Genomic DNA, 24,196 nt, shown 5'->3' on the forward strand with positions numbered 1-24,196 from the left:
AATAAAGTCGGTAAAAAAACAATCTGTTGTAGCTTAATTATCTGGTGTCTGAAACCACAAATTTCAACATTTAGAGTCAACAAGATGAGCAATTAAACACATTAGGGCCCAATAATGCAGATCAATATTCCCAGGGGAAAGTCTGTATCCAACACCTCGAGTGGATGGAACAGAGAAAGATCCCAAATATATGAAACCCTTGAATCATTTGTAAATATCTTTCAAATGCCGATAGGATCCAGCTGTCAGTTTCCGTTACATGGAAGGTGAGAGAGAGGCTGGAGAGTCAGGTTGAAAGCAGAGTTGGGGCCACTTACACCTAGACACCAAATCCAGGAACCATGAACACGGAGTATAAAATGGGAATCAGAGAATCTCAGTCTGGGGAATGGTCCTGGTTGTGAAACCAGCTCTAGTGAGGGTGAAAGGTGAGGAATAGCTGAAGCGATGATGATGGAATCAGATGGTGACCAGTGGGGCTGCTGATTGGTTATTGTCAAAATCTCTTTTCAGGCAGGATGATGATTGGCTGTAAGCAGCTCAACATCTGGATCCTTCTGCTCTTGACCCGCAGTCTAATGTCCCTGATGTTTGTTTCTGTGCGAAATGTCAAGATGTGAAAGGAGGGAGGAAATCGGGCTCGAGCCAGAAGCAAGGGTTCTCGAACAATTCATGAAGCTGTTTTGTGATTCGTCTGTATGAGGTTCAAATACAAGAAATGGAAAAGGACATGTCAAGTGATACTGGTGTTATCAATTGTGGTTTCTAACTCTCATCACTAACTCCCAAACCTAACATCCTATTGGCCAGCCCAAACCATTAATCTCAATCCCAACCACTGACCCCAATCCCAATCGATAACCGCGAACGCACAAATACTGACCCCAAACCCAACCAATAACCACTACCTGCAAACATTGATCCCAAACCCAATCAATAACCCCGAACACTGACCCCAATCTGAACCAATAACAACTAACCCCAAACACTGACACCACCCTAACCAATAACCACTGCTGCAAACACTGACCCTAATTCTAACCAATAACTACTAACAACACCCGAACCCTAGCCCAAACCCTAGCCCCAATCACTAAGACCAGCACCTAACCTTAACCAAGGATCATTGACAGCTATGGAGGGGCTAAAGGGCTGCCACAGGAAGAATTTGAAACAATTCTCTCAATTAAGGTAATAGTACAAGGTATGTTCGTAACAAGAGATTAAATCAATGAGACCATCAAAATCAGCAATGAAAATTACAAAGATCAGAACATTTCAAAGGTTCTCACACACAGTACACGTGGAGGAGTTTTACTAAATCAGATTCCAAAAGGGTAAAATAACACAGAAAATAACAGATTTCAAATCTCATACAAGATTGTTCCATACAGGGTTGTGCAAATGAAACCAGATGTGTGTAAAGTGAAACATTACAGTTCAGCCTGTAACCCACAAGCAGCACAATCAAACGGAACAAGCTTGGGGTTTCTTTTCTTCTGCTGTTGGGGAGTAGAAGCAAAAACCACCTTAAATATCAATATCTAAGTCAGACACCCAGGCCAAAGCTTCTGGTATAACAGTGTGGATATCTGATAAGCTGCCTGTGAATTTCCTCTGAGGACAATGTTTGACCATGTGCTGCAGGGTCTGTTTAGGAGCTCCACAGTCCCATGATAGGAACAGGAGAAGGCCACTCAGCCCATCGAGCCTGGTCTGCCATTCAATACGATCATGGCTGATCGAACACTTCAATGCCTTTTACCCCACACTATCCCCATAACCTTTTATGTTATTGTTAATCAGAAATCTATCAATCTCTCATGATGGAGATGTTTTAATCTTCCAGCTATTGAGAAGGTGGCAGCATCCACCATGACCCGGTCTGAGGCTCTTCAGGGGTGGATGATCACAGCCTTCTCAGGGCCCATCCTGTTACATGATCTTAGATCACAACTAACATCATCACAAAGGACTCTGAACTTGTCATTGAATCAACCTCCGGGTGAGAGCAGCAAATCAAATGAAACTGTCCTCTTCAGGACCAAAGAAAACCACACATTAGACCGGCCATCCCAATATGTCAACTTAACATCCAAAGCATCTCTCACTCAAAATGCCAGTCTCTCCAAAGGTTACTCAGGAAACACAGCATTGATGCCCTGGTTCCTCAGGAAACACATATCGAACACGTTTACCAGTTCAACACAAGAGGACGTATTACAGGTTTGACCTAATCGCTTGCAATGACCATCCCAATATGGTCAGAGGCACAAACATACTCGGCCACGTGAGCCTGCTCCACCATTCAATAAGATCATGGTTCCACCTACCCCCAATAACATTTCACCCCCTGGTCAGGTGTGTTACATCAAATAAAGTATCGAGAGCTGCACCAAACTGAAGCAGACCAGTGTTTCTGGACTTTTCACTACGGCAATAAGTGTGGGAGAGTTAACAATCTACAGATGACTATAAGCCAACAATTGTACAGTGACCTGACCCACTGCTTCCTCCTCATCAATGTCCATCCATCCATCTCAGAGTCTTCAATATCTACCACACAATGTGAGGCTATGTAGATGTCAACTACAGTGGAGAAGCAATTGTACAGTGAGCTTCACTAGAGAATAACTTCCTCCTTTTTGTTGTCAAGGTTCAAGGTACATTCCATTAATCAAGGTGGCAGAGAGAATATAACTTGCATCTATCTTCTCCAACTAAAGCAAAGGAAACCCAATCATCACCTCCAGAACCATTCCTGACAAATTCCTATCAGTCAGCACAGGTTTTCCCATCATCCCATCATTGGCAATGAAAATCCTGTCATCACATCAACAGCGGAAACACGATGGAATTTCAAAAAAGAAAACCGGGAAATCTTCAAAAAGGCAATTGACACCAACATCAGGTGGATTTCACCAATGTCTTCAACAGATTTATGGGATTGATGAAAGTTCGGACCTTAATATGGAGAAGATGGACTCGATGAGAACAGAAGTAACATTGAGTTAGAAATGGCCCAGTCAGGAACAGAAGATCAATCAGTCTCCTCTTATCATTGGGGAAATCAAATCTTCAAAACACCATGTGTCTGAAGCACAGCTGATTGAGTCAATGTTTACACAGAACATCAATGTGCAGCCCAGCTATCAGGCTTATTAATGTCAGCAGCAACAAACTCTGACTGTCAGAATGAACATGGTTCAGTCCTGGATGTGATTAACTGCAGCAATAACAACAGAATCCAAATCCCACCCCTGCAGTCACTTGTGACCTCGCTGGTGCCTCAGCAGTGTGGATGAACGACTGAATCTCTTTCCACACACATGGCAGGTGAATGGCCTCTTGCCACTGTGGACTTGCTGGTGGGTCAGCAGGGTGGATGATTGAGTGAATCCCTTCCCACACACTGAGCAGATGAATGGCCTCTCCCCAGTGTGACTCCGCTGGTGATTAAGTAGGTTGGACATCCAAATGAAACCTTTCCCACAGAAAGAGCAGATGAACGGTCTCTCCCTGGTGTGAGTGTGTTGGTGCATCAGCAGATCCTTTGGGTTTTTATAGCTCTTCTCACAGTCAGAGCATTTAAATGGTCTGTTATCAGTATGAACAAGTTGGTGTGTCAGAAGGTCGAATGAACGGGTGAATCCCTTCCTGCACACAGAGCAGGTGAATGGCCTCTCCCCAGTGTGAGTGCATTTATGGTTCAATAGATCATTCTTCCTTTTATACTTTTTCTCACAGTCAGAACATTGAAAAGGTCTCGCCTCACTATGAATACAATGGTGTGACAGAAGGTGGGATGAGTTCGTGAAGCCTTTCCCACACACAGAGCAGGCGAACAGTCTCTCCCCTGTGTGAACTCGCTGGTGTCTCAGAAGGTGGGATGATTTAGTGAATCCCTTCCCACACACAGAGCAAGTGAATGGCCTCTCCCCAGTGTGACTGCGGCGATGAATATGCAGCTCAGATGGGTAATTGAATCTCTTCTCACAGTCCCCACATTTCCACGGTTTCTCCCCGGTTGGATAACACTTGTGGTTTGACAGGTTAGATGATCGTCTGAAGCCTCGTCCACACAGAGAACACATGAAAGGCTTCTTCCCATTGTAAACAGTGCTTTCTGATTCCATGTTCAAAAGCTGACCTTGTTCATGTCCCAATGAATTGAGTGACTGTCAGATTCTGATGCGATGATTGATTTGAGGTTCCCATCCACAAATCATCTCCTAATATCCTGTAAAATTAATTCAAATGGGAGAAAGAGAAGTGATAAACACAGTAGCAGGTTGTGAAATTGAGCTGAATGAGTCTGGTAACTTGTGGGGAGGGCACTAAGAAAAAGTGACCATGAAAGCTGCCATTGTCATTAAAAACTCAACTGTTCCTTCAGTGAAGGGAATCTGGCCTGGACCTACACAAGAATCCAGCCTCGATGGGAGGAGAAAGACTGAGGTGGGAGAGGGATGGAGTGAATGAGAACGTTTACCATCCCAAAGGACACGGGAACAATATCTACCGCAAATTCCCCTTCCAATCGCAAACCAAGCTGACTCACACTTACAGTGCCATTACCTCATTGTTGCTGGGTGAAAATCCTGTAACTCCTTAACTCACAGCACTGTGGCAGTACCTTCACCACACAGACTGCAGCGATTGATCAAGCATCACCTTCTCAAGGGGAAACTGCTGATTGTCAATATTTTTTTGAATTCATTCACAGATGTGGGTGTCGTTGATTAAGCCAGCATTTAATATCCATCCCCAACTGCCCTTGAGATGATAGAGGTGAGTCACCTTCTGGAAAGGCTGAAGTGCATGTGGTATAGGTACACCCACAGTGTTGTTAGGAAGGGAGTTCCACGATTTTGATCCAGCAACAGTGAAGGAATGGGGATATAGTTCCAAATCAGGATGGTGTGTAGCTTGGAGGGAAACTTGCAGGAGGCGATATTCCCATGCATCTGCTGCCCTTGTCCTTCGAGGTGGTAAAGGTCGTGGGTTTGGAAGGTGCTGTTGAAGGAGGCTTAGCGAGTTGCCGGTCATGCTCGTGTTGCCCATGTCCCAATGACTAATTTTAAAAGGTTGTGTATTTAAAATATAAAGCGTAGACAGAAATACTTTCTCCCACTTGAAACATGGCTTTTAATTGGTCCGTCTGTGTTTCTATACTTGGATTTGTCAGCAATGCGTACAATTAAACAAAAGCAAAACATGCACATGCAGGATATCTGAATTTTTTTTAAAAGTGCTGGTTAAGGCAGCATCTGTGGAGAAGGAAACAGAGTTTGCAACATAACACTCACCGATAGGCACTGACTCATGGTGGCTGTTATTCCCACAATCCCCCGCACCCCAGAAACTGCTCCTTTCCCCAGGCGCTGAGAGTGCGCATGCTCCCTACGGCCAGTCGCGGGTCATTCTGGGCGGCTCCTTTGTTGTGAGTCGGACTCGGTGGAAACGGGAGAAGAAACCGGGAAGCGGCGGCGAGGATGGGGGAGACGCTGCAGCATCGCTTTAATGGGCAGCGCCGACCCCCAGCCCGGGGAGATCACCGCACTTCCGCCGGGCCCAGTCGCTCTCATTCGGTCACTGTTCCTGAGGCTGCCACATCGCGCATGCTCTGTGCATGCAGGCCGACACAGGGGGCGGGGCCTTTCCGCACCTGCGCGTTACGGCCCTTCTGATGGGGTGGGACATGTCTCAGGCTTTGACATCCCGTTTCAAGTGTGATGCCCAGAACTGAAGACAGCATTCCCACTGAGGTCTAACCAGTGCTTTATAAAATCAAGCGTTAACTTATTTAACATAAACACACTCAAAATAAATTGTTCAAGTTATGCACTAAAATACCACATGGAGTTCACATCAGGTTGCTAACTGCTACAACAATTGTACATCAAGCATTTGATCTCCAGGTAAAGAACATTGTGGTTGTCCATTGGTTATCCCTTATGTCGGGGATGATTCTTTCTTTTGGATGACTGTGTGGCAGTGAGATGTCAGTGGGTTCACAGGTGACTAATGAGCCCTATCTTAGCCTTGCAAGCTCTTCCTACAGTCAGGACATAGGGGTTGTCAGCCAGTCGAGTTGGTGGTGGATTGTTGGCTCGAGCAACTGCCCTCTCTGGTCATCTCTTGTTGGATATTTTTGTTGATTGGAAAGTTTTGACACCATTTTTGATGATGAGTCACCACTTGGGTCGTGATTGTGCATCTGCTTCCCAAGTGTTTATATTCATAGAGCAGACCATCATGGAGGCTTTGATATTGTCTTTGAAACATTTGCTTTGGCTCCAAGTGAAGGAGTGCCTTGGTGTAGCTCTGAGCACAGCACCTGTTTGTGCAATCTGAATTCGGGCATTCTGATCACATATCCAGACATAGTGGTTACATCAATGAATTAGTAATCTGGAGACTGGAATAATAATCTGGAGTTCAAATCCCACGACAGCAGTTAGAGATTTTAAATTCAGTTAGTTAAGTAAATCTGGGATAAACATCTACAATAAAAGCTGGTATCAGTGACCATAAAACTACCGGATTTTCCAACTGGGCGTCCATTGGATATCCTTTAGGACAAGAAACCTGCCATTCCAACCTCATGGGTCTGCAGGTTACTCCAGAACAACAGCAATGTGCTTGACCCTTTGAAATGGCCTAAAAGCCACTTGGTTGTATCAAAACTGCTCAGAGAAACTAAAATCCTCATGGACTGCAGTAGTTCTAGAAGATGGGTTGCCAAGGGCAGTGATCTTGAGGGCAGTGAGGGATAGCAATAAATGTTCGCCTTGCCAGTGACACCCGCATACAGTGATGAATGAAAAATAATTCCCTGTGTTATAGATGTGTGGCAGCATAACTGAAAATACATGACCAGGAGTATCCACGAGAATGAGCCCTATTTTAGTCTTGCAGGCTCTTCCTCCTGATCTCCTGAGATCACGTTTGATTGGGAGGGTTTGGATTCTTCTGTCATTGCTGTTGTTTTGGGAAACATTTGAGGGATTCGCGATTCTCCATCAATTGCTACTCCCCTTCTTTCTGGTGGATAATGGAAGGTCTGTGCACTTGGGTTTCTGTACAATTTGCTTCTTAAATTTATCCATTTCCCGACCCGCGCACCAATCTCCACATCATTGTAAAAGACAATCACTATCCACTAATTAGGACTTTTGATGGCGGGAATCTTACCCAGCATTCCTCGCGATGGTTAATGTCCCCTATCTACACCACAGGAGAGCCGTGCGCAGGGGCAGTACCGATCACTGTTTGGAGCATGCGTGATGTGATGGAGATGGGGCGAGAAGCTCCTTCTCCGCATCTGCAGCCGGTAATGATCCTGAAACGCGGAGGGAGCGATGAAGCAGTTGGACGGGGAGGGTTTCTAAACGCCTGATAAAGATCTCAAACCTCGAATAAAACCCTGGGGATCCCGCGTTTGCAGCTCCGGCGCTTTTCTCCTGAGAAGAGGCCCACATTAACAGCCGCCATCTTGGTTCATCTGGGAGCAGAGGGCATGCGCAGCCGTTCTGTGACGTAACGGTAGGCGGGGCTTCTGGATCCAGTGACCGGGAGAGAAAATGATTGTCACTCTGTGGATAGGAGCTGGAGAACTGAACCCAGGCAGTGGAGAGGGAGAGAGGGAATTGGGAGCGGAGGAAAGAAATGATGGAGATGGTGAGATGAGTTTGAATTTCAGCACAGGGAGGAGGGAGAGTGTGTGGGACAGGAATTTACAGCTTTAGGGGAACAAGAAAGGAAAAAATGATCCATGGAAATTAGAATTGTCTGTTCCGAATTTCTATCTGGGACTTAAAGTAATGATTTTTGTAAACTCCTTTTACAGGATATTAGAATGGGAGGATTTGCAGATGAAAAATTCAAACCAAACATCACATCAAGATCTGATGGAGTCACTCGATTCACCAGGACCTGAACATCATCAGCCTTTCGAATGTAGAAGGAAAAATGATTGACTGTTCTGGTTGAGGGAAAAAAAAATAACATCAGTGTGACTGGAAAATCACTGAGACACACACACACTCAAGTGAGAGTGTTCCAGTGCACTGACTGTGGAAAGAGCTTTAACCAGTTACAGAGCCTGAAAAAAAAACACACCTTTCACAGCAGCAATAAACTGTACACTTGTTCAGTGTGGGGTAAGGCTTCAATCAATCATCCAAACTAGACAGACACAAGAGTAACCAAAGCATGGAGAAACCATGGAAATGTGGGGACTGTGGTAAAGGATTCAATTATCCATCCCGGCTGGAACACCATCGACGCAGTCACATTGGGGCCAGCACCATGGAGAAACCATGGAAATGTGAGGACTGTGGTAAAGGATTTGATTATCCGTGCCTGCTGGAAATCCATCGACGCAGTCACACTGGGGAGAAGCCGTTCATCTGCTCTGAGTGTGGGAGAGGATTTAGAAAGACAGCCTTCCTCATGTCACACCAGCAAATTCACACTGAAGAGAGGCCGTTCAGATGCTCTTCTTGTGGAAAGAGGTTCAGGCAGTCATCGACCCTCACTGCACACCAACGTGTTCACACTGGGGAGAAGCCATTCATCTGCTCTGTATGTGGGAAAGGATTCACTCATTCATCTGGCCTTTGGTCACACCAGCGAATTCACACAGAAAACAAGCCATTCGGCTGTATTGTTTGTGAAAAGCGGTTCAGGCATTCATCTGATCTCAGTGTACACAAGCGAGTTCACACTGGGGAGAGACCATTCACTTGCTCCTTGTGTGGGAAGGGATTTACTCAGTCATCCAATCTTCTGACACACCAGCGAGCTCATAAGTGACTGCAGGGGTTGGATTCTGCTGTTGTTGCTGCCGTTAATCACATCCAGGATTGATTGTCTGACAATATTTAGTTTGTTTCTGTTGATGTTAGCAACACTATAACTGGCTGGAGTTTAATATTATGAAGGTGTTGCTGACTTTCACAGTTGCAATGTCCCTTTGTAAAAGCACCATCTGTGATATTTCCCTTTGATTCAAGAACTCTTACCAGGAATTAGCTTACAATAAAATTATGAACTTTTATTTCAATCCTAAATTGATATTTGATGCAAAATCTACAATTCAGTGTCTGAAAGGTTCCATGATTAACATCTCCAATTAGAAAGTGCTGATTAATCCTTGCTGACAATTCTTACTGACTTGCACATTCTTCACATTGGCACCTCCATGATGAAATTAAATTATCAAGGAACATGAAACAAAGCAGTAAAATGTTTTATAAGCACATCAATAAAAGCTTTATCAATCAACATTGATATTGATGAAGTTTGGAAGTCGCTGAGTTCAATCATTTCTGACACAGCAGCAGCAACTTTTGGTAAAGGTAGGACAAAGATTGGTTTGTGACCCACTCAGCAAAGATGACATCTGTCATTGAAGCAAAAAGCAAAGCCTACCTGATGCACAACATAAACCCAAAAGCTAGAACGCTGCATAGCTTGAAAGTAGCCAAGATAGTCATGTAAAAGACAGGGAGACACTCTGTAAATAAACATTGGATCAACCTACAAGAAATCCAAACTCTTGGTGTCAACGGAAATCGATGTGTTATGTATGATGGGATCAAGAGGGCGCTTGGTTCGACCATCACCAAAGTTGACCCACTGAAATCAGCAGCTGGTGGAGTATTCACCATTCGAAGTAAACATATGTCCTGCTGGGTTGAACATTACTGTGAGCTGTACTCCCGTGAGACAGACATCTCCCAGATCTCCCAGTCTCTGTTTGACTCTCTCCAGCAGTTTCATGGTTGAATTGGATGATGAAACCTCACCACTTGAACTCACAAAGGCTATTGATTGCTTAGCAAGCAGAAAGGCACCCGGCAAGGATGGAATTCCAGCTGAACTGCTCAAGCAAGGAATGTCTCATCTACTGTCACACCTTCATGAGCTCCTCCTTCTCTGTCGGAAGGTAGGATCTGTTCCACAGGACATGGGTGATGGAAAAATCATCATAATGTTGAAAAATAAAAGTGACAGAGGAGATTGCAACAACTACAGGGACATTTCACTCCTTAAAGTCACTGGGAAGGTCTTCACTGGGGTCTTGCTTAAAGACTTCATCTACTTGCAGACTGAGTGTATCCAGAAGCACAGTGCGGTTTCTGTGCTGTCAGATCTACAGTGAACATGATCTTCTCCATACAACAACTACAAGAGAAGTGTAGGGAACAGGATATACCTCTTTACCTTACTATCGTAGATCTCAGTAAAGCATTCAACACCGTTAGCAGGGCAGGACTCTACAAGATTTGGGAGAAAATTGACTGTCCCCCAAAGCTGCTCAGTCTCATCCACTCCTTTCATGACAACATGCAGTGACTGTACAGTTTGACGGCACCACTTCCGACAGGTTCGGGGTGAAGAATGGAGTGAAACAGACGCCTACACCGAAAACAACAGTCCACAACGACACCTGATAACCCCGAATAATAATAACTTCTATCAGGGAGATAGAACAGGGAGATGTGACATTGATAATGAGATGAGTCATGAGATAAGTGCATTTAAAGTCCAGATAGCTGTTGTTTAAATCAGTGCCTCCCAAACTTTTTCCCAGTGTGACCACATTTTAATTCCTCAGACTTCATGTGACCCCCAAGTGAAAATTTGAGTGGACGAGAGTTGTTGTGCGGAGTGGGGAGGGGGCTTCAGCGGTTGAGCAGGGGGGATTATTAAACTGTTTTAACTCTGATTATTACTGTAATAGCATCCTGATCATTCACCTTATAGGATCCTGATTATTGAAACAATTGGCAAATGGGCAAGATTCTAAAAATAATTATTTGGGATAGAATTAGCAGTCAAATGGAAATATATGGGTTCATAAGGAAGAGCCAACATGGATTTCTATACGGGAAATTGTGTTTAACTAATTGGCTGGAGTTTTTTGAAGAGGTAACAGAAAAGGTTGATGAGGGTAATGCTGTCGATGTGGTGTACATGGACTTTCAAAAGGCATTTGATACAGTGCCACACAACAGACTTGTGAGAAAAGTCATTGCTCATGGAATAAAAGGAACAGTAGAAATGTGGATACAAAATTGGATGAGGAATAGGAAGCAGAGAGCAGTGGTCAATGGCTATTTTTCAGAGTAGAGGAAGTTTTGTAGTGGAGTTCCCAGGGAAGTATTGGGACCTTTGCTTTTCTTGATATATATTAATGATTGAGATCTTGGTATGCAGGGGATAATTTCAAAGTTTGCAGATGATACAAAGCTGGGAATGGGCAGATAGGTGGCAGATGAAGTTCAATGTGGAGAAGTGTGAGGTGATGGATTTTGGGAGGAAAAATATGGACAGACAATATAAAATAAGTAAACAGTGTTGTTCAGCCTCAGACAGTTTCCAGGGAGGGGGATGGACTTGGTAGTTAGGGAACAGAATTTGTAGTGGTGACTGAAGACAATGGCTTTGGTCTTCCCAATTTTTAATTGGAGGAAATTTCTGCTCATCCAGTACTGGGTGTTGGATAAGCAGTTTCATAATTTAGTAACAGTGGAGGAATGGAGAGGGATGTTGGTGAGGTAGAGCTGGGTGTTGTCAGTGTACATGTAAAACTAACACGGTGCTTTTGGATGATGTCATCTCGTAGCAGCATGTAGATGGGAAGTAGGAGGTGCCGAGGATTGGATGGTCAGCAGTTTAGTGAGAATCAAGAGAGTAGAAGGCAGGTCTCATGGACAAGGTGATCTCTGAGGGAAATAGAAGATAGAAGCAAAACTGGAGAAAGATGCAAGTTCAGGGCTTGGACAATGGGAGACTTCAGAGACAGTTTTGCCCAGTGCGCTAGTGGAAGGGAGGCAAGCAGCAGGGGCAGCTGATCAGATTGTCTCAATCTTAGTGACAAAGAAGCTCCATGAGATCCTCACACTTGGTGGGGGTGAGGATGGAGGAGACAGGGGAGAGGGAGAGCCCTTCAAAAGGAACTAACTTATGTTAGAGATATTAAAAAGATTCAATACACCGTGTTTCACACAAAGCTGATTTATTTGACTTTTATCCAGAGTATTAGTTCATATGACTGGGCTGGATTTTATGAACATCAGCAGCGACAGACACCAATGAAAATGGTTCAGTCCTGGATATGATTAACAGCAATATCCCATCACCATCGTTACCTGTGAACTCGCTGGTGTTTCAGCAGGTGGATGAGGTGGTGAATCCCTTCCCACAGTCAGGGCAGCTGAACGGTCTTTCCCCAGTGTGAAAGCGCTGGTGTGTCGGCAGGGTGGATGACTGAGTGAATCCCTTCCCACACATGATGCAGGTGAATGGCCTCTCCCCAGTGTGAGCTCTCTGGTGTTGCAGCAGGTTGGATGGCTGAATGAATCCCTTCCCACACTCAGGCAGGAGAACGGCCTCTCCCCAGTGTGACTGCGCCAATGAGCTTCCAGTTCAGACGGAGATCTGAATCCCTCCTCACAGTTTCCACATTTCCACGGTTTCTCCCCACTCTGAATGGTGCTTTTTCCTTCCATGTTCAAAATGTGATGATATTCAGGTTATGGCAAATTGGGCGACTCTGTCAGGTCCCGATGTGATGTTTGGTTTGAATTTCAGGACTGCAAACCCTGCCCTTCTAATACCCTGTGAAATTGATTTCAAACAGAAAATAAACGAGTGAGAGAGAACCCACAAAAACACAAAGGCAGCTTGTGAAATTAAGCTGAGTGAACCTGGAAATTTGTATGGTTGGCACTAGGAAGAAGTGACCATTAAAGCTGCTGCATTTTTTGTAAATAACCAACTGGTTCACTAACTTCCTTTAGGGAAGGGAATCTGCCACCCAGTCTGGCCTAGACAAGACTCTCACCTCTATAGGAACAAACACCCTGTGGAACCTGCTCCACCGTTCAACATGATCATGGCTGATCTTGGTCTTCAACTCCACTTTCCCACCCACTCCCCATATCCCTCGATTACCTGAGACCAAAGATCTCTCCAACTCAGCCTTAAATATATTTAAAGATGGAGCATCCAGAGACCTCTGGGCTAGAGAATTCTCTGTACCAAGAAAGACAGAGAGAAGGAAAGGAAAGGAGTGGGAGAGAGAGAAAAAAAACATTGAGAGGAATCAGATAGAGAGAGAGGGTGGGGCAGGGAGTGGGAGAGGCAGAGGGAAATGGAGAGGCATTTTATAGACCTACAAATGTTCCACAACTTGACAGAATCTCCCAAACCCTCAACCTCCACCAGCTAGAAGGGCCAGGGTAGCAGGTATATGTGAACACCATCACCTCCATGTTCCCCTCCAAGTCACACACCATCCTGACTTGACTGACGTCCAGTACTGGATGAGCAGAAATTTACTCTATTTATATATTGGGAAGACCAAAGCAATTGTCTTCAGTCCCCTCTGTAAACTCCACTCCCGAGCCACCAACTCCCTCTACCTGCCATTTGTCTGAGGATGAACCAGACTGTTCAAAACCATGGCAAAATATTTCACTCCAAGAGGAACTTTCAAACACATATACACATCATTACCAAGACCGCCTATTTCCACCTCAGTAACATCTCTTGACTCCACCCTAGTCTCATTTCATCTGCTGCAGAAACTGTCAACCATTCCCTTGTTACTTGTTATTTCTAGACTTAACTCTAGCTGGAGGTTCTGGAGCCAGGGGAGAGAGTCTCAGAATAAAGGGCAGGCCATTTGGGACTGAGACAAGGAGGATTTTTTTTCACTCAGATGGTGGTGGATCTTTGGAATTCACTGCCCCACAGGGCTGTGGAGGATCAGTCATTGATTATGTTCAAGACTGAGATCGATAGATTTCTACATCTCAGAAACATAAAGGGATACGGGGATAGTGCAGGAAAATGGTATTGAAGTAGAAATGATCTCATTGAATGGATGAGCAGGCTCAAAGGGCTGAATGGCCGACTCCTGTTCCTATTTCTTATGTTCTTAGGCTCTCTCCCAACATTCAACCTCCCTGTAATCTTGAGGTGATCCAAAATTCTGCCGCCTGTGTGCTTACTCACACCAAGATGTGTTCACCCATTACCCCTGTGCTCACTGACCTACAAAGGTTCCTTTTGAAAAGCAATAAAACTTTAATTTCTCATCCTTGTTTTTAAATCCCTCCATGGTCTTGCCTCTCTCTATCTCTCTAATCTCCTCCAGTCTCACAACCCTCCAAGATCTCTGCACTCCTCCATCTGTATTGTAACCATTCAATGATTTAATGATAAAGAACTGACACTGGAGACCAGGGACCAGCCTCTGGAGCCAATGCCTAACCTGATACAATCTAGTAACATCCCCAATGTTCAAGAGAGTCGGGGGGCGGAGGTGAGTATGGTGGCCATTACCAAGGAGAAGGTGCTAGGAAAACTGAAAGGTCTGAAGGTGGATAAATCACCTGGACCAGATGAATTACAGGCCAGAGTTCTGAAGGAGATAGCTGAAGAGATAGTGGAGGCGTTAGTGGTGATCTTTCAGGAATCACTCGAGTCAGGGAGGGTCCCAGAGGACTGGAAAATCGCTAATGTAACCCCCCTGTTTAAGAAGGGAGTGAGGCAAAAGACAGGAAATTCCAGGCCGATTAGCCTGACCTCGGTCATTGGTAACATTTTAGAGTCCATTATTAAGGATGAGATTTCAGAATACTTGGAAGTGCATGTTAAAATAGGGCAAAGTCAGCATGGTTTCATCAAGGGGAGGTCATGCCTGACAAATCTGTTAGAATTCTTTGAGGAGGTAACGAGTAGGTTAGACAAAGGAGAGCCAATGGATGTTATCTACTTGGACTTCCAGAAGGCCTTTGACAAGGTGCCGCACAGGAGGCTGCTCAGTAAGATAAGAGCCCATGGTGTTAGAGGCAAGGTACTAGCATGGATAGAAGATTGGCTGTCTGGCAGGAGGCAGAGAGTGGGGATAAGGGGGTCCTTCTCAGGATGGCGACCGGTGACTAGTGGAGTTCCGCAGGGGTCAGTATTGGGACCACAACTTTTCACTTTATACATTAATGACCCAGATGAAGGAACTGAGGGCATCCTGGCTAAGTTTGCAGATGATACAAAGATAGGTGGAGGGACATGTAGTATTGAGGAGGCAGGGAGGCTGCAGAAGGATTTGGACAGTCTAGGAGAATGGGCAAAGAAGTGGCAGATGGAATACAACGTGGGCAAGTGTGAGGTCATGCACTTTGGTAGGAAGAATAGATGCATAGACTATTTTCTAAATGGGGAGAGAATTCAGAAATCTGGAGCGCAAAGGGATTTGGGAGTCTTAGTCCAGGATTCTCTTAAGGTTAACTTGCAGGTTGAGTCAGTAGTTAGGAAGGCAAATGCAATGTTGGCATTTATTTCGAGAGGACTAGAATATAAAAGCAGGGATGTGCTGCTGAGGTTTTATAAGGCTCTGATCAGACCACATTTAGAATATTGTGAGCAATTTTGGGCCCTGTATCTCAGGAAGGATGTTCTGGCCCTGGAGAGGGTCCAGAGGAGGTTCACGAGTACGATCCCAGGAATGAAAGGCTTAACATATGAGGAACGTTTGAGGACTCTGGGTCTATACTCAATGGAGTTTAGAAGGATGAGGGGGGGATCTGATTGAAACTTACAGAACACTGAAAGGCCTGGATAGAGTGGACGTGGGGTAGATGTTTCCATTAGTAGGAGAGACTAGGACCCGAGGGCACAGCCTCAAGAGTAAAGGGAAGACCTTTTAGAACAGAGATGAGGAGAAACTTCTTTAGCCAGAGAGTGGTGAATCTATGGAATTCATTACCACAGAAGGCTGTGGAGGCCAGGTCATTGAGTGTATTTAAGAGCGAGATAGATAGGTTCTTGATTGGTAAGGGGATCAAAGGTTACAGGGAGAAGGCGGGAGAATGGGGTTGAGAAACTTATCAGCCATGATTGAATGGCGGAGCAGACTCGATGGGCCGAATGGCCTAATTTCTGCTCCTATGTCTTCTGGTCTAAACCGGCTCTTCATTGATCTGGGAGCTGCGGCCCCGCTCGATGCAAACGGGGGAGGGGGACCGGTCAGTTTATTTCCGGGGTTTGCGGTTTACACAACATGTTTCCGGAGCCTCTCCGTCCACCCGCCGAATCCATCGCTCCCTCCGCCCCGCCATCCCCCCCTTTACCCATTGTGGACCCGTCTCCCTATCGCCGTTACCCGCACTGCGCATGCTCAAGTCACAGCCCGGCCCCACCCCTTCATTCACTCCGATTGGTTGGAGGACCAGTCCCGCCTTCTAGGTCCTCCAGTCCTGCCCTCTCTTCCTATTGGTCCGGAGCTGCCGTCAATCACCCGGGCATTGTGACGGTTTCAAACGCTGAGAGCGGCCACAGACTCAGCCTGACTTGCTGATTCTTGGCAGCATTTTCTATTTGGGAATTAGAGCTAGAGATGGATGGTCAGTTCCCCTCTGTCCGGGGGGGATTCACACTCATTTCCCCAGTGCAGTGATTATCACGTTTACTTTACATGAGAAAGTCCCCGGTTCAATCCCGGCTGGAAACTTTGTGTTTAACATTGTTACTGATGAGGAATTAACAGTGAGTTTGGTTTCATGTCGAACAGGGTGACAGTTACTGTTGTCTCATTCCAGAGAAAACTGATCCTCTCTGACCCAAAAACAAAATACTGTAACACTCTAGGTGGAAATCCAACCTAGAACTAGGGGGTCACTGTTTAAAAATAAGGGGTGGCCCATTTAAGACAGAATTGAAGGGAATATTTTTCACTCAAAGGGTCATGAGTCTTTGGAATTGTCTTCCTCAAAAGGTGGTGGAGGCAGAGTCTTTGAATATTTTTAAGGCAGAGCTCGGTAGATTCTTGATAAGCAAGGAGGTGAAAGGTTATCAGGGATGGGCAGGAATTTGGAGTTAAGGTTACAATTAGATCAGCTCAGTTAGATCAGGCTCAAGGGGCCGAGTGGCCCACTCCTCCTCCTAATTCATATATTTGTTTGACCTCAAAACAGAAAATATTGGAAACTCTGAGCAGGTCAAACAGCATCTGCAGAGAGGGAAACAGAGTGAATGCTTCACGTCAGGAACCTTTGATCCAAACTGGAAAAAAATTAGAGATCAAACAGTTTACCAGCAAGTACAAAGTTAGAGAAAAGAGAGTGGAGGAGGATGGTGGGGTCGAAGGATTTTCTTATGATGAGAGACAACAGTGGGTTTAAAGGTGAGAGGGACAGTACGAAAAGAGAGAGAACCGTTAAGTATATTGTCTAAAATGTGGAAGTTGGATGGTCAGCAGTTTAGTGGGAATAGTGTCAAGGAAGCCGAAGGCAGGTCTCATGGACAAGATGAACTGAGGGAGATAGAAGATAGGAGAGAAACTGGAGAAAGATGCAAGTGCAGAGCTTGGACAAGAAGGTGCTTCAGATACAGTTTGGCCTGGTGGGCTAGTGGAAGGGAGGGAAGCAGCAGAGGCAGCTGATTGGATTGTCTCAATCTTAGTGACAAAGAAGCTTCATGAGCTTCTCATACTTGTTGTTTGAGGTGAGGAGGAGGATACGGGGAAAGGGAGAGCACTTCAAAAGAAACTAACTTCTGTTAGAGAATTTAGAAGATTCACCACACTGTGCGTTTAGAACAAAGCTGATTTATTTGATTTTTATCCAAAATATTAACCATTATAACTAGGCTGGAGTTTATTAACATCAGCAGAAACAGACCCTAATGAACATGGTTCAGTCTTGGGCATGATTAACAGCAAAATCCAATCACTGTAATTATTTGTGAACTCGCTGGTGACTCATCAGGGTGGATGACCGAGCGAATCTCTTCCCACACAGGAAACAGGTGAAAGGTCTCTCCACACTGTGAACTCGTTGGTGTGTCTGCAGATGGGATGACTGAGTAAATCCCTTCCCACACTCGGAGCAGGTGAACGGCCTCTCTCCAGTGTGAATTCGCTGGTGTTCAGTGAGCTGAGACAATTGCCTGAACCCAATCTCACAGTGAGAGCATCTGAATGGTCTCTCGTCAGTGTGAATATGTTGATGGGACATCAGATCCCCAGACCTTTTATAGCACTTCCCACAGTCTGGGCATTTAAAAGGTCTCTCATCAGTGTGGACTCGTTGATGGTGCATCAGTTCTCCAGAACGTTTAAAACATTTCCTGCAGTCTATGCATTTAAAAGGTCTCTCGTCAGTGTGAACTCGCTGGTGTGACAGCAGATTGGCTGATTGAGTGAATCCCATCCCACACTCAGAGCAGAGGAATGGTCTCTCCCCAATGTGAATTCGCTGGTGTACAGTGAGTTCAGATGATCGCCTGAACCCACTTCCGCAGTGAGAGCACCTGAACGGTCTCTCGTCAGTGTGAATATGTTGATGGGACATAAGTTTATCTAAAGTTTGATAGCACTTCCCGCAGTCTGGGCATTTAAAAGGTCTCTTGTCAGTGTGAACTCACTGGTGTCTCATCAAGTTGGATGAACAAGTGAATCCCTTCCCACACTCAAAGCAGGTGAATGGTTTCTTCCCAGTGTGACCTCGCTGGTGTATCAGCAGGGTGGATGACTGAGCAAATCCCTTCCCACACTTGGGGCAGATGAACGGCCTCTCCCCAGTGTGAACTCTTCGGTGTGTCAGCAGGTCAGATGAATTAATGAATCCCTTCCCACACTCGGAGCAGGTGAATGGTCTCTCCCCTGAGTGAACTCGCTGATGTTTCAGCAGGTGGTTTGACTTTGTGAATCACTTCCCACACTCGGAGCAGATGAACGGCCTCTCCTCAGTGTGAACTCGCTGGTGTGTCAGCAAGTTGGTTGAATCAATGGTGAAGGCATTGCCCTGAGAAACGAGTCAGCAAATGGCTGTCAGTTATATTGTTTAGCTGAGAAAGGCGCAATGTATGCTCAGCTAAACAAAATAAATGACAGCCATTGGCTGATTCATTCCTCAGATAATGCCTTGACCAATCAGGGACAAGCTGCCTGGTTTAAATTTCAAACAATGCTTGGCAGTTAACTGCCAGTCACCATCAATGGTGCATTCTCCATGGCAATGCCACTTGCCAACCAATCCGCACTCTCTTCACATGCAGTAAAAATTGTTGTTATTGGTATTCTTTGGACAGATTTTTAATCAGTAAGGAAATCAAGGGGTATGGGGACAAGGCAAGAAAGTGGAGTTGAGGGTTATCAGGTGAGCCAAGATCTCATCATGGTGGAGCAGATTCGATGGGCCGAATGGCCTACTTCTGCTCCTATGTCTTATGGTCTTATTCTTGCTAAGTGTCCTGATGAGTGTAAGCTGAAAAGCATAGACCAGTCTCTTTTTTCAGCAATACTTATGTCCTGTTCTACCAAATGACTATTACAGGTGTTATTAACATCAGCAAAAACCAGAATTAATATGGTTCAATGTTGAATGAGACTAACAGCAGGCATAACAGCAGAATACAGCTCCTTTAGTGACTTGTGGACCCACTGGCATCTCAGCAGGGTGGATAACTGAGTGAATCCCATCCCACACTCAGAGCAGGTGAACGGCCTCCCCTAGTGTGAATTCACTGGTGTCTCAGCAGGGTCGATAACTGAGTGAATCCCCTCTTGCACTCAGAGCAGGTGGATAGCCTCTCCCCAGTGTGAACTGGCTGGTGTCTCAGGAGGTGGGATGATTCAGTGAATCCATCCCATTCCTAGACATTTGCTAATTTGTTTAAATCTAAGCCCTCTGGTCATTGACATCTCTGTTAATGGAAGTAGGTCCTTCCTATCGACTCCATCTGGCCCCTCATAATTTTATACATCTCAGCTAAATCTCCGCTCAGCCTCCTCTGATCCAAAGAAAACAACCCCAGCCAATGCAATCTTTCCTCACAGTTAAAATTCTCCAGCCCTGTCAACATCCTCATAAATCTCCTCTGTACCCTCTCTGTTGTGAACACATCCTTCCTGTAATGCAGTGATCAGAACTTTAGTCAGTAATCTAGCTGTGGTATAACTAGTGTTTTATACTGCTTTAGTATAAACCCCCCTGAGTTTGGAATAAAAACAGAAAATGCTAGAAATACTCAGCAGCTCTGGCAGCATCTGAGGAGAGAAAGGGGCTTCAGGTCTGTGATACTTCATCAACAGAACATGCTGGAAATATTTCCTGCTCTTGTATTCTATGTCTCAGTTAATAACAAAAAGTATCCTGTCTGCCTTTTTAATCACCTTATCTACCTCTCCTGTCACCTTCAGGGATCTGTGGACATGCACTCCAATGTCCCTCTGTTCCTCTACACTTCTCACCATCATACCAGTAATATTCTTTCCCTTTGCCTTGGTTTTCCTCCCCAAATGTATTTATTACCTCACACTTCTCCAGGCTGATCTCCATTTGCTACTTTTTTGCCCACCTGATCAGTCTATTGATATCTTTCTGCAGCCTATAGCTTTCTTCCTTACTGTTAACCACAAGGCTCCCAATATCCTAATCATGGCCCATATGTTAAAGTCTAAATCAGTGATTTATACCATAAAGCATGGGATCCTGCAGTAAGCCATCCAGAGCTCCACTGGAAACAGCCCTCTTGTCCCAAAAACACCTCTCAACCATTCCCCTTCATGATCGTCCAGCACATAGGATGCATCCTGGTTTTCCCACATGGAACCGGATGCGAAATTCACAGGACTTGTATGCCCTGCCATCCCTTTGTTTATCCAATTATTAATTCATTTAAGCAAAATAAACTAATGATTAAAATAATTAAGGATTCATCGGCTACTCTCCAATTAGCTTCTTCCATCGTGTTGAAGTCAGCTTATTTTTATAGGAAATTAACAGAAATGTTTGAGTTGATTAGGATTATATTCGCTGGAGTTCAGAAGAACGAGGGGGGATCTCATAGAAACCTATAAAATTTTAACAGGACTAGACAGGGTCGATGCAGGATAAATGTTCCCGATGGTGGGTGAGTCCAGAACCAGGGGTCACAGTCTGAGCATATGGGGTAGACCATTTAGGACTGAGATGAGGAGAAATTTCTTCACCCAGAGAGTGGTGAGCCTGTGGAATTCGTTACCACAGAAAGAAGTTGAGACCAAAACATTGTATGTTTTCAAGAAGGAGTTAGATATAGCTCTTGGGGTGAAAGGGATCAAAGGGTATGGGGAGAAAGCAGGAGCAGGCTATTGAGTTGGATGATCAGTCATGATCATAATGAATGGCAGAGCAGGCTCGAAGGGCCGAATGGCCTACTCCTGCTCCTAGTTTTTTATGTTTTTCTTAACTCCGAATACCTAAACACCTCAGAGTTTAATTTCCTGAAAAATTCAGACTTCTTCACTATTTCAATTCCTGGTTAGTTAGCTTTATCATTATCCCCTAGATTTGATTAATTACTGACTCTAATTATATGATAAATTATCAATTTGTCTTTAGTTTTAGGCTGTGATTACTTTATAGTTGATCAATGCAGTGACCAGAGCTGTACTCAGTACTCTAGCTGTGCTCTAACTAGTGTTTCACACAATTCTAACATAATCTCCCTGCTCTTACATTCTAGTCCTCAGACAAGAAAGTGTCCCAAATGCCTTTTTGACCACCTGATCTACCTGTCCAGCCACATTCAGGGATCTGTGGATCTGCACTCCAAGGTCTCTTTGTTCCACAAAACGGGATGCTGCTGAGAAGTATATTGTTCATTCTCTTGTCTTGTTTACCCTCCCAAATTCTTTATCTCACACTGCTCCAGATTGAATTCCATTTGCCATTTTTCTGCCCATCTGACCAGTCCTTTGATATCTTCCTGCAGTCCACAGCTTTCTGCCTCATTGTCAGCCACACCAGCAACTATTGTATCGTCTGTAAACTTCTTAAATGTAGGGGCAATGAGTAAGTCCAAATCATTGATATAAACCACAAACTGCGGAACACCATTGGAAACAGGCGCCCAGACATGATTCAGTGCTGGATGTGATTAACAGCAGCAATAACAACAGAACCCAACCCCTGCTGTTGCATGTGAACTTGCTGGTGTCTTAGCAGGTTGTTTGACTGAGCAAATCCTTCCCACACATTGAGCAGGTGAACGGCCTCTCCCCAGTGTGAACTCGCCGGTGTGTCAGCAGATTCCTTTTACTTTTAAATCTCTTCTCACAGTGAGAACACTTAAAAGGTCTATGATCAGTGTGAACAAGTTGGTGTGTAGTAAGATGAGATGTCTGAGTGAATCTCTTGCTGCACACAAGGCAGGTGTATGGTTTCTCCCCAGAGTGAACTCGCTGGTGTATCACAAGGTCAGATGAATCAATGAATTCCTGTCCACATTGACTGCAGGTGAATGGCCTCTCCCCAGTGTGAACTCGATGGTGTCTCACCAGGTGGGCTAACCGAGTGAATCTCTTCCCACAGATAGAGCAGGTGAATGGCCTCTCCCCAGTGTGAGTTTGTTGGTGTTTCAGAAGATCCTTTTTGCTTTTAAATGTCTTCTCACAGTCAGAACAATGAAAAGGTCTCTGATCAGTGTGAACAAATTGGTGTGTCAGAAGGTGGGATGAACAATTGAATCTCTTACTACACACGGAGCAGGTGAATGGCCTCTCCCCAGTGTGAGTGCGTTCGTGGTTCAGTAAATCCTTTTTGCTTTTAAAGCTCTTCTCACAGTCACAACATTCAAAAGGTCTCTTGTCAGTGTGAACAAGTTTGTGTGTCAGGAGGTGGGATGACTGAGTGAATCCCTTCCCACACACTGAGCAGGTGAATGGCCTCTCCCCAGTGTGAGTGCGTTGGTGTGTCAGTAGATCCTTTCTGCTTTTAAAGCTCTTCTCACAGTCAGAACATTTAAGTGGTCTCTCATCAGAGTGAGCCCGATGGTGAGTCTGGAGGTTTGATAAAGCATTAAATCCCTTCCCACATTCAAGGCAGGTGAATGACCTCTCACCAGTATGAACATGCTGGTGTGTGTAGAGGCTGGATGACTGAGTGAATCCCTTCCCACACACAGAGCAGGTGAACGGTCTCTCCCCAGTGTGACTGCGTCGATGAGTTTCCACCTCAGATGGGGAATTGAATCCCTTCCCACAGTCCCCACATTTCCACGGTTTCCCCATGGTGCGGGTGTCCTTGTGTCTCTCCAGGTTGCGTGGTTAGTTGTACCCAGGCCACACACATACAATATGTGTACAGTCTCTCCCCACTGTGATGTTTTTTCAGGCTGTGTAACTGGTTAAAACTCTTTCCACAGTCAATTCACTGCAACACTGTCACTCGGGTGTGTGTCTGTCTTCATGCTTTTCCAGTCACATTTATGTTTGAAATCTTTTCTCACAGACAAACATTCCTCCTTCCACATTCAAAGGCCGATGACATTCAGGCCCTGGTGGAGCAATTGTCTCTGTCAGATCTTGATGTGATGTTTGGTTTGAATTTCCCATCTGCAAATCAAACCCTCCGAATACCCTGTAAAAAGAGTTTAATTTGAAATACTCAAAATATGCAATGCACAAACAGGCCATTCTGTCCAACTATTCTGCTAGTTTTATGCTTCTCCTCCCATTCCATCCAAATTATCTCAGCCTTTCAGTTTATCTTTCTAATCCCTTTTCTCTCACGTACTCATCTAGTTTCCTGTTGAAATTATCAGTTTTCGTCCCTCAATGGTTTCCTGTGAGTTCCACATCCTCACCACTCTCTGAGTAAAGAAATTTCAAGTGGAAACATTGTCTCCATATCTACTCCATCCAACCCATTGATCATTGTAAAGACCTCCATCAGCTCACTGTTCACTCTTCCTTTTCTCAAGAAAAAAAGCCCCAATCCAAACTTTCCCAACGCCTGTAATTTTTTTTTGGTTTCCAAAACCCATCCCCCTGTCAGTTCAGGATAGAAATTCACAACATTCTCTCCTCCTGCACCGGGTTTGTCACCGGGACATTTCCTCTCGGGTCCACTCGGTGCAAACGGGGGGTCGGTAGCTACTCATTCGAGGTTTGCGGTTTACACAACATGTTTCCGGAGCCTCCCCGTCCACCTGCCGGATCCCTCGCTCCCTCCACCCCGCCATCCACCCCTTTACCCATAGTGGATCCGGGAAGCAAGCGTCTGTCCCTGGTCATGACTGACACTGCGCATGCTCCCAGCACTGGGTGGCACCGCGCCTGCGCACTGCTCCGCTGCGGTATGGATAGGGGACATTTTCCACCCGCGGGATATGCTGGGTAAAAGCGACGCCA

At 45.1% G+C, this 24,196-nt stretch overlaps 4 protein-coding genes across 7 annotated transcripts in view; 1 reads left to right on the top strand and 3 right to left on the bottom strand.

Moving 5' to 3' along the window:
• LOC144698113 (uncharacterized) overlaps positions 1 to 7,585 on the bottom strand; it is a 436,823-nt gene extending 429,238 nt beyond the window's left edge. For 2 of the 4 annotated variants that reach the window (XR_013580453.1, XM_078570046.1), the window contains exon 1: positions 7,198 to 7,585. Coding sequence is in view for 2 of the 4 variants with exons in the window: in XM_078570045.1 (XP_078426171.1) it covers positions 3,267 to 4,136 (870 nt within the window). In the remaining 2 variants the exon portion in view is untranslated. Of the gene's footprint in view, positions 1 to 3,058; positions 4,241 to 7,197 lie in introns of those variants that run through there. The other 2 variants (XM_078570045.1, XM_078570044.1) reach the window with 2 other exon arrangements.
• LOC144698126 (uncharacterized) overlaps positions 1 to 9,440 on the top strand; it is a 476,455-nt gene extending 467,015 nt beyond the window's left edge. Inside the window, exon 2 of the mRNA XM_078570065.1 lies at positions 7,853 to 9,440. Coding sequence (XP_078426191.1) covers positions 8,218 to 8,820 — 603 coding nt within the window. The 5' untranslated portion in view covers positions 7,853 to 8,217 and the 3' untranslated portion in view covers positions 8,821 to 9,440. The remainder of the gene's footprint in view (positions 1 to 7,852) is intronic.
• LOC144698110 (uncharacterized) overlaps positions 1 to 24,196 on the bottom strand; it is a 436,767-nt gene that overhangs the window by 359,198 nt on the left and 53,373 nt on the right. The gene's annotated exons all lie outside the window — the stretch shown is intronic.
• On the bottom strand, positions 17,649 to 23,795 carry LOC144698142 (uncharacterized). Its single transcript, XM_078570085.1, is given in 4 exon segments — positions 17,649 to 18,439; positions 18,524 to 18,759; positions 22,059 to 22,310; positions 22,395 to 23,795. Coding segments are annotated over 4 exon segments (1,851 nt in total). The 5' UTR covers positions 23,075 to 23,795; the 3' UTR covers positions 17,649 to 17,756.

This window comes from Cetorhinus maximus, chromosome 23 (genome assembly GCF_964194155.1).
Source record: "Cetorhinus maximus chromosome 23, sCetMax3.hap1.1, whole genome shotgun sequence".
In the NCBI taxonomy this organism is placed as follows: Eukaryota; Metazoa; Chordata; class Chondrichthyes; order Lamniformes; family Cetorhinidae; genus Cetorhinus; species Cetorhinus maximus.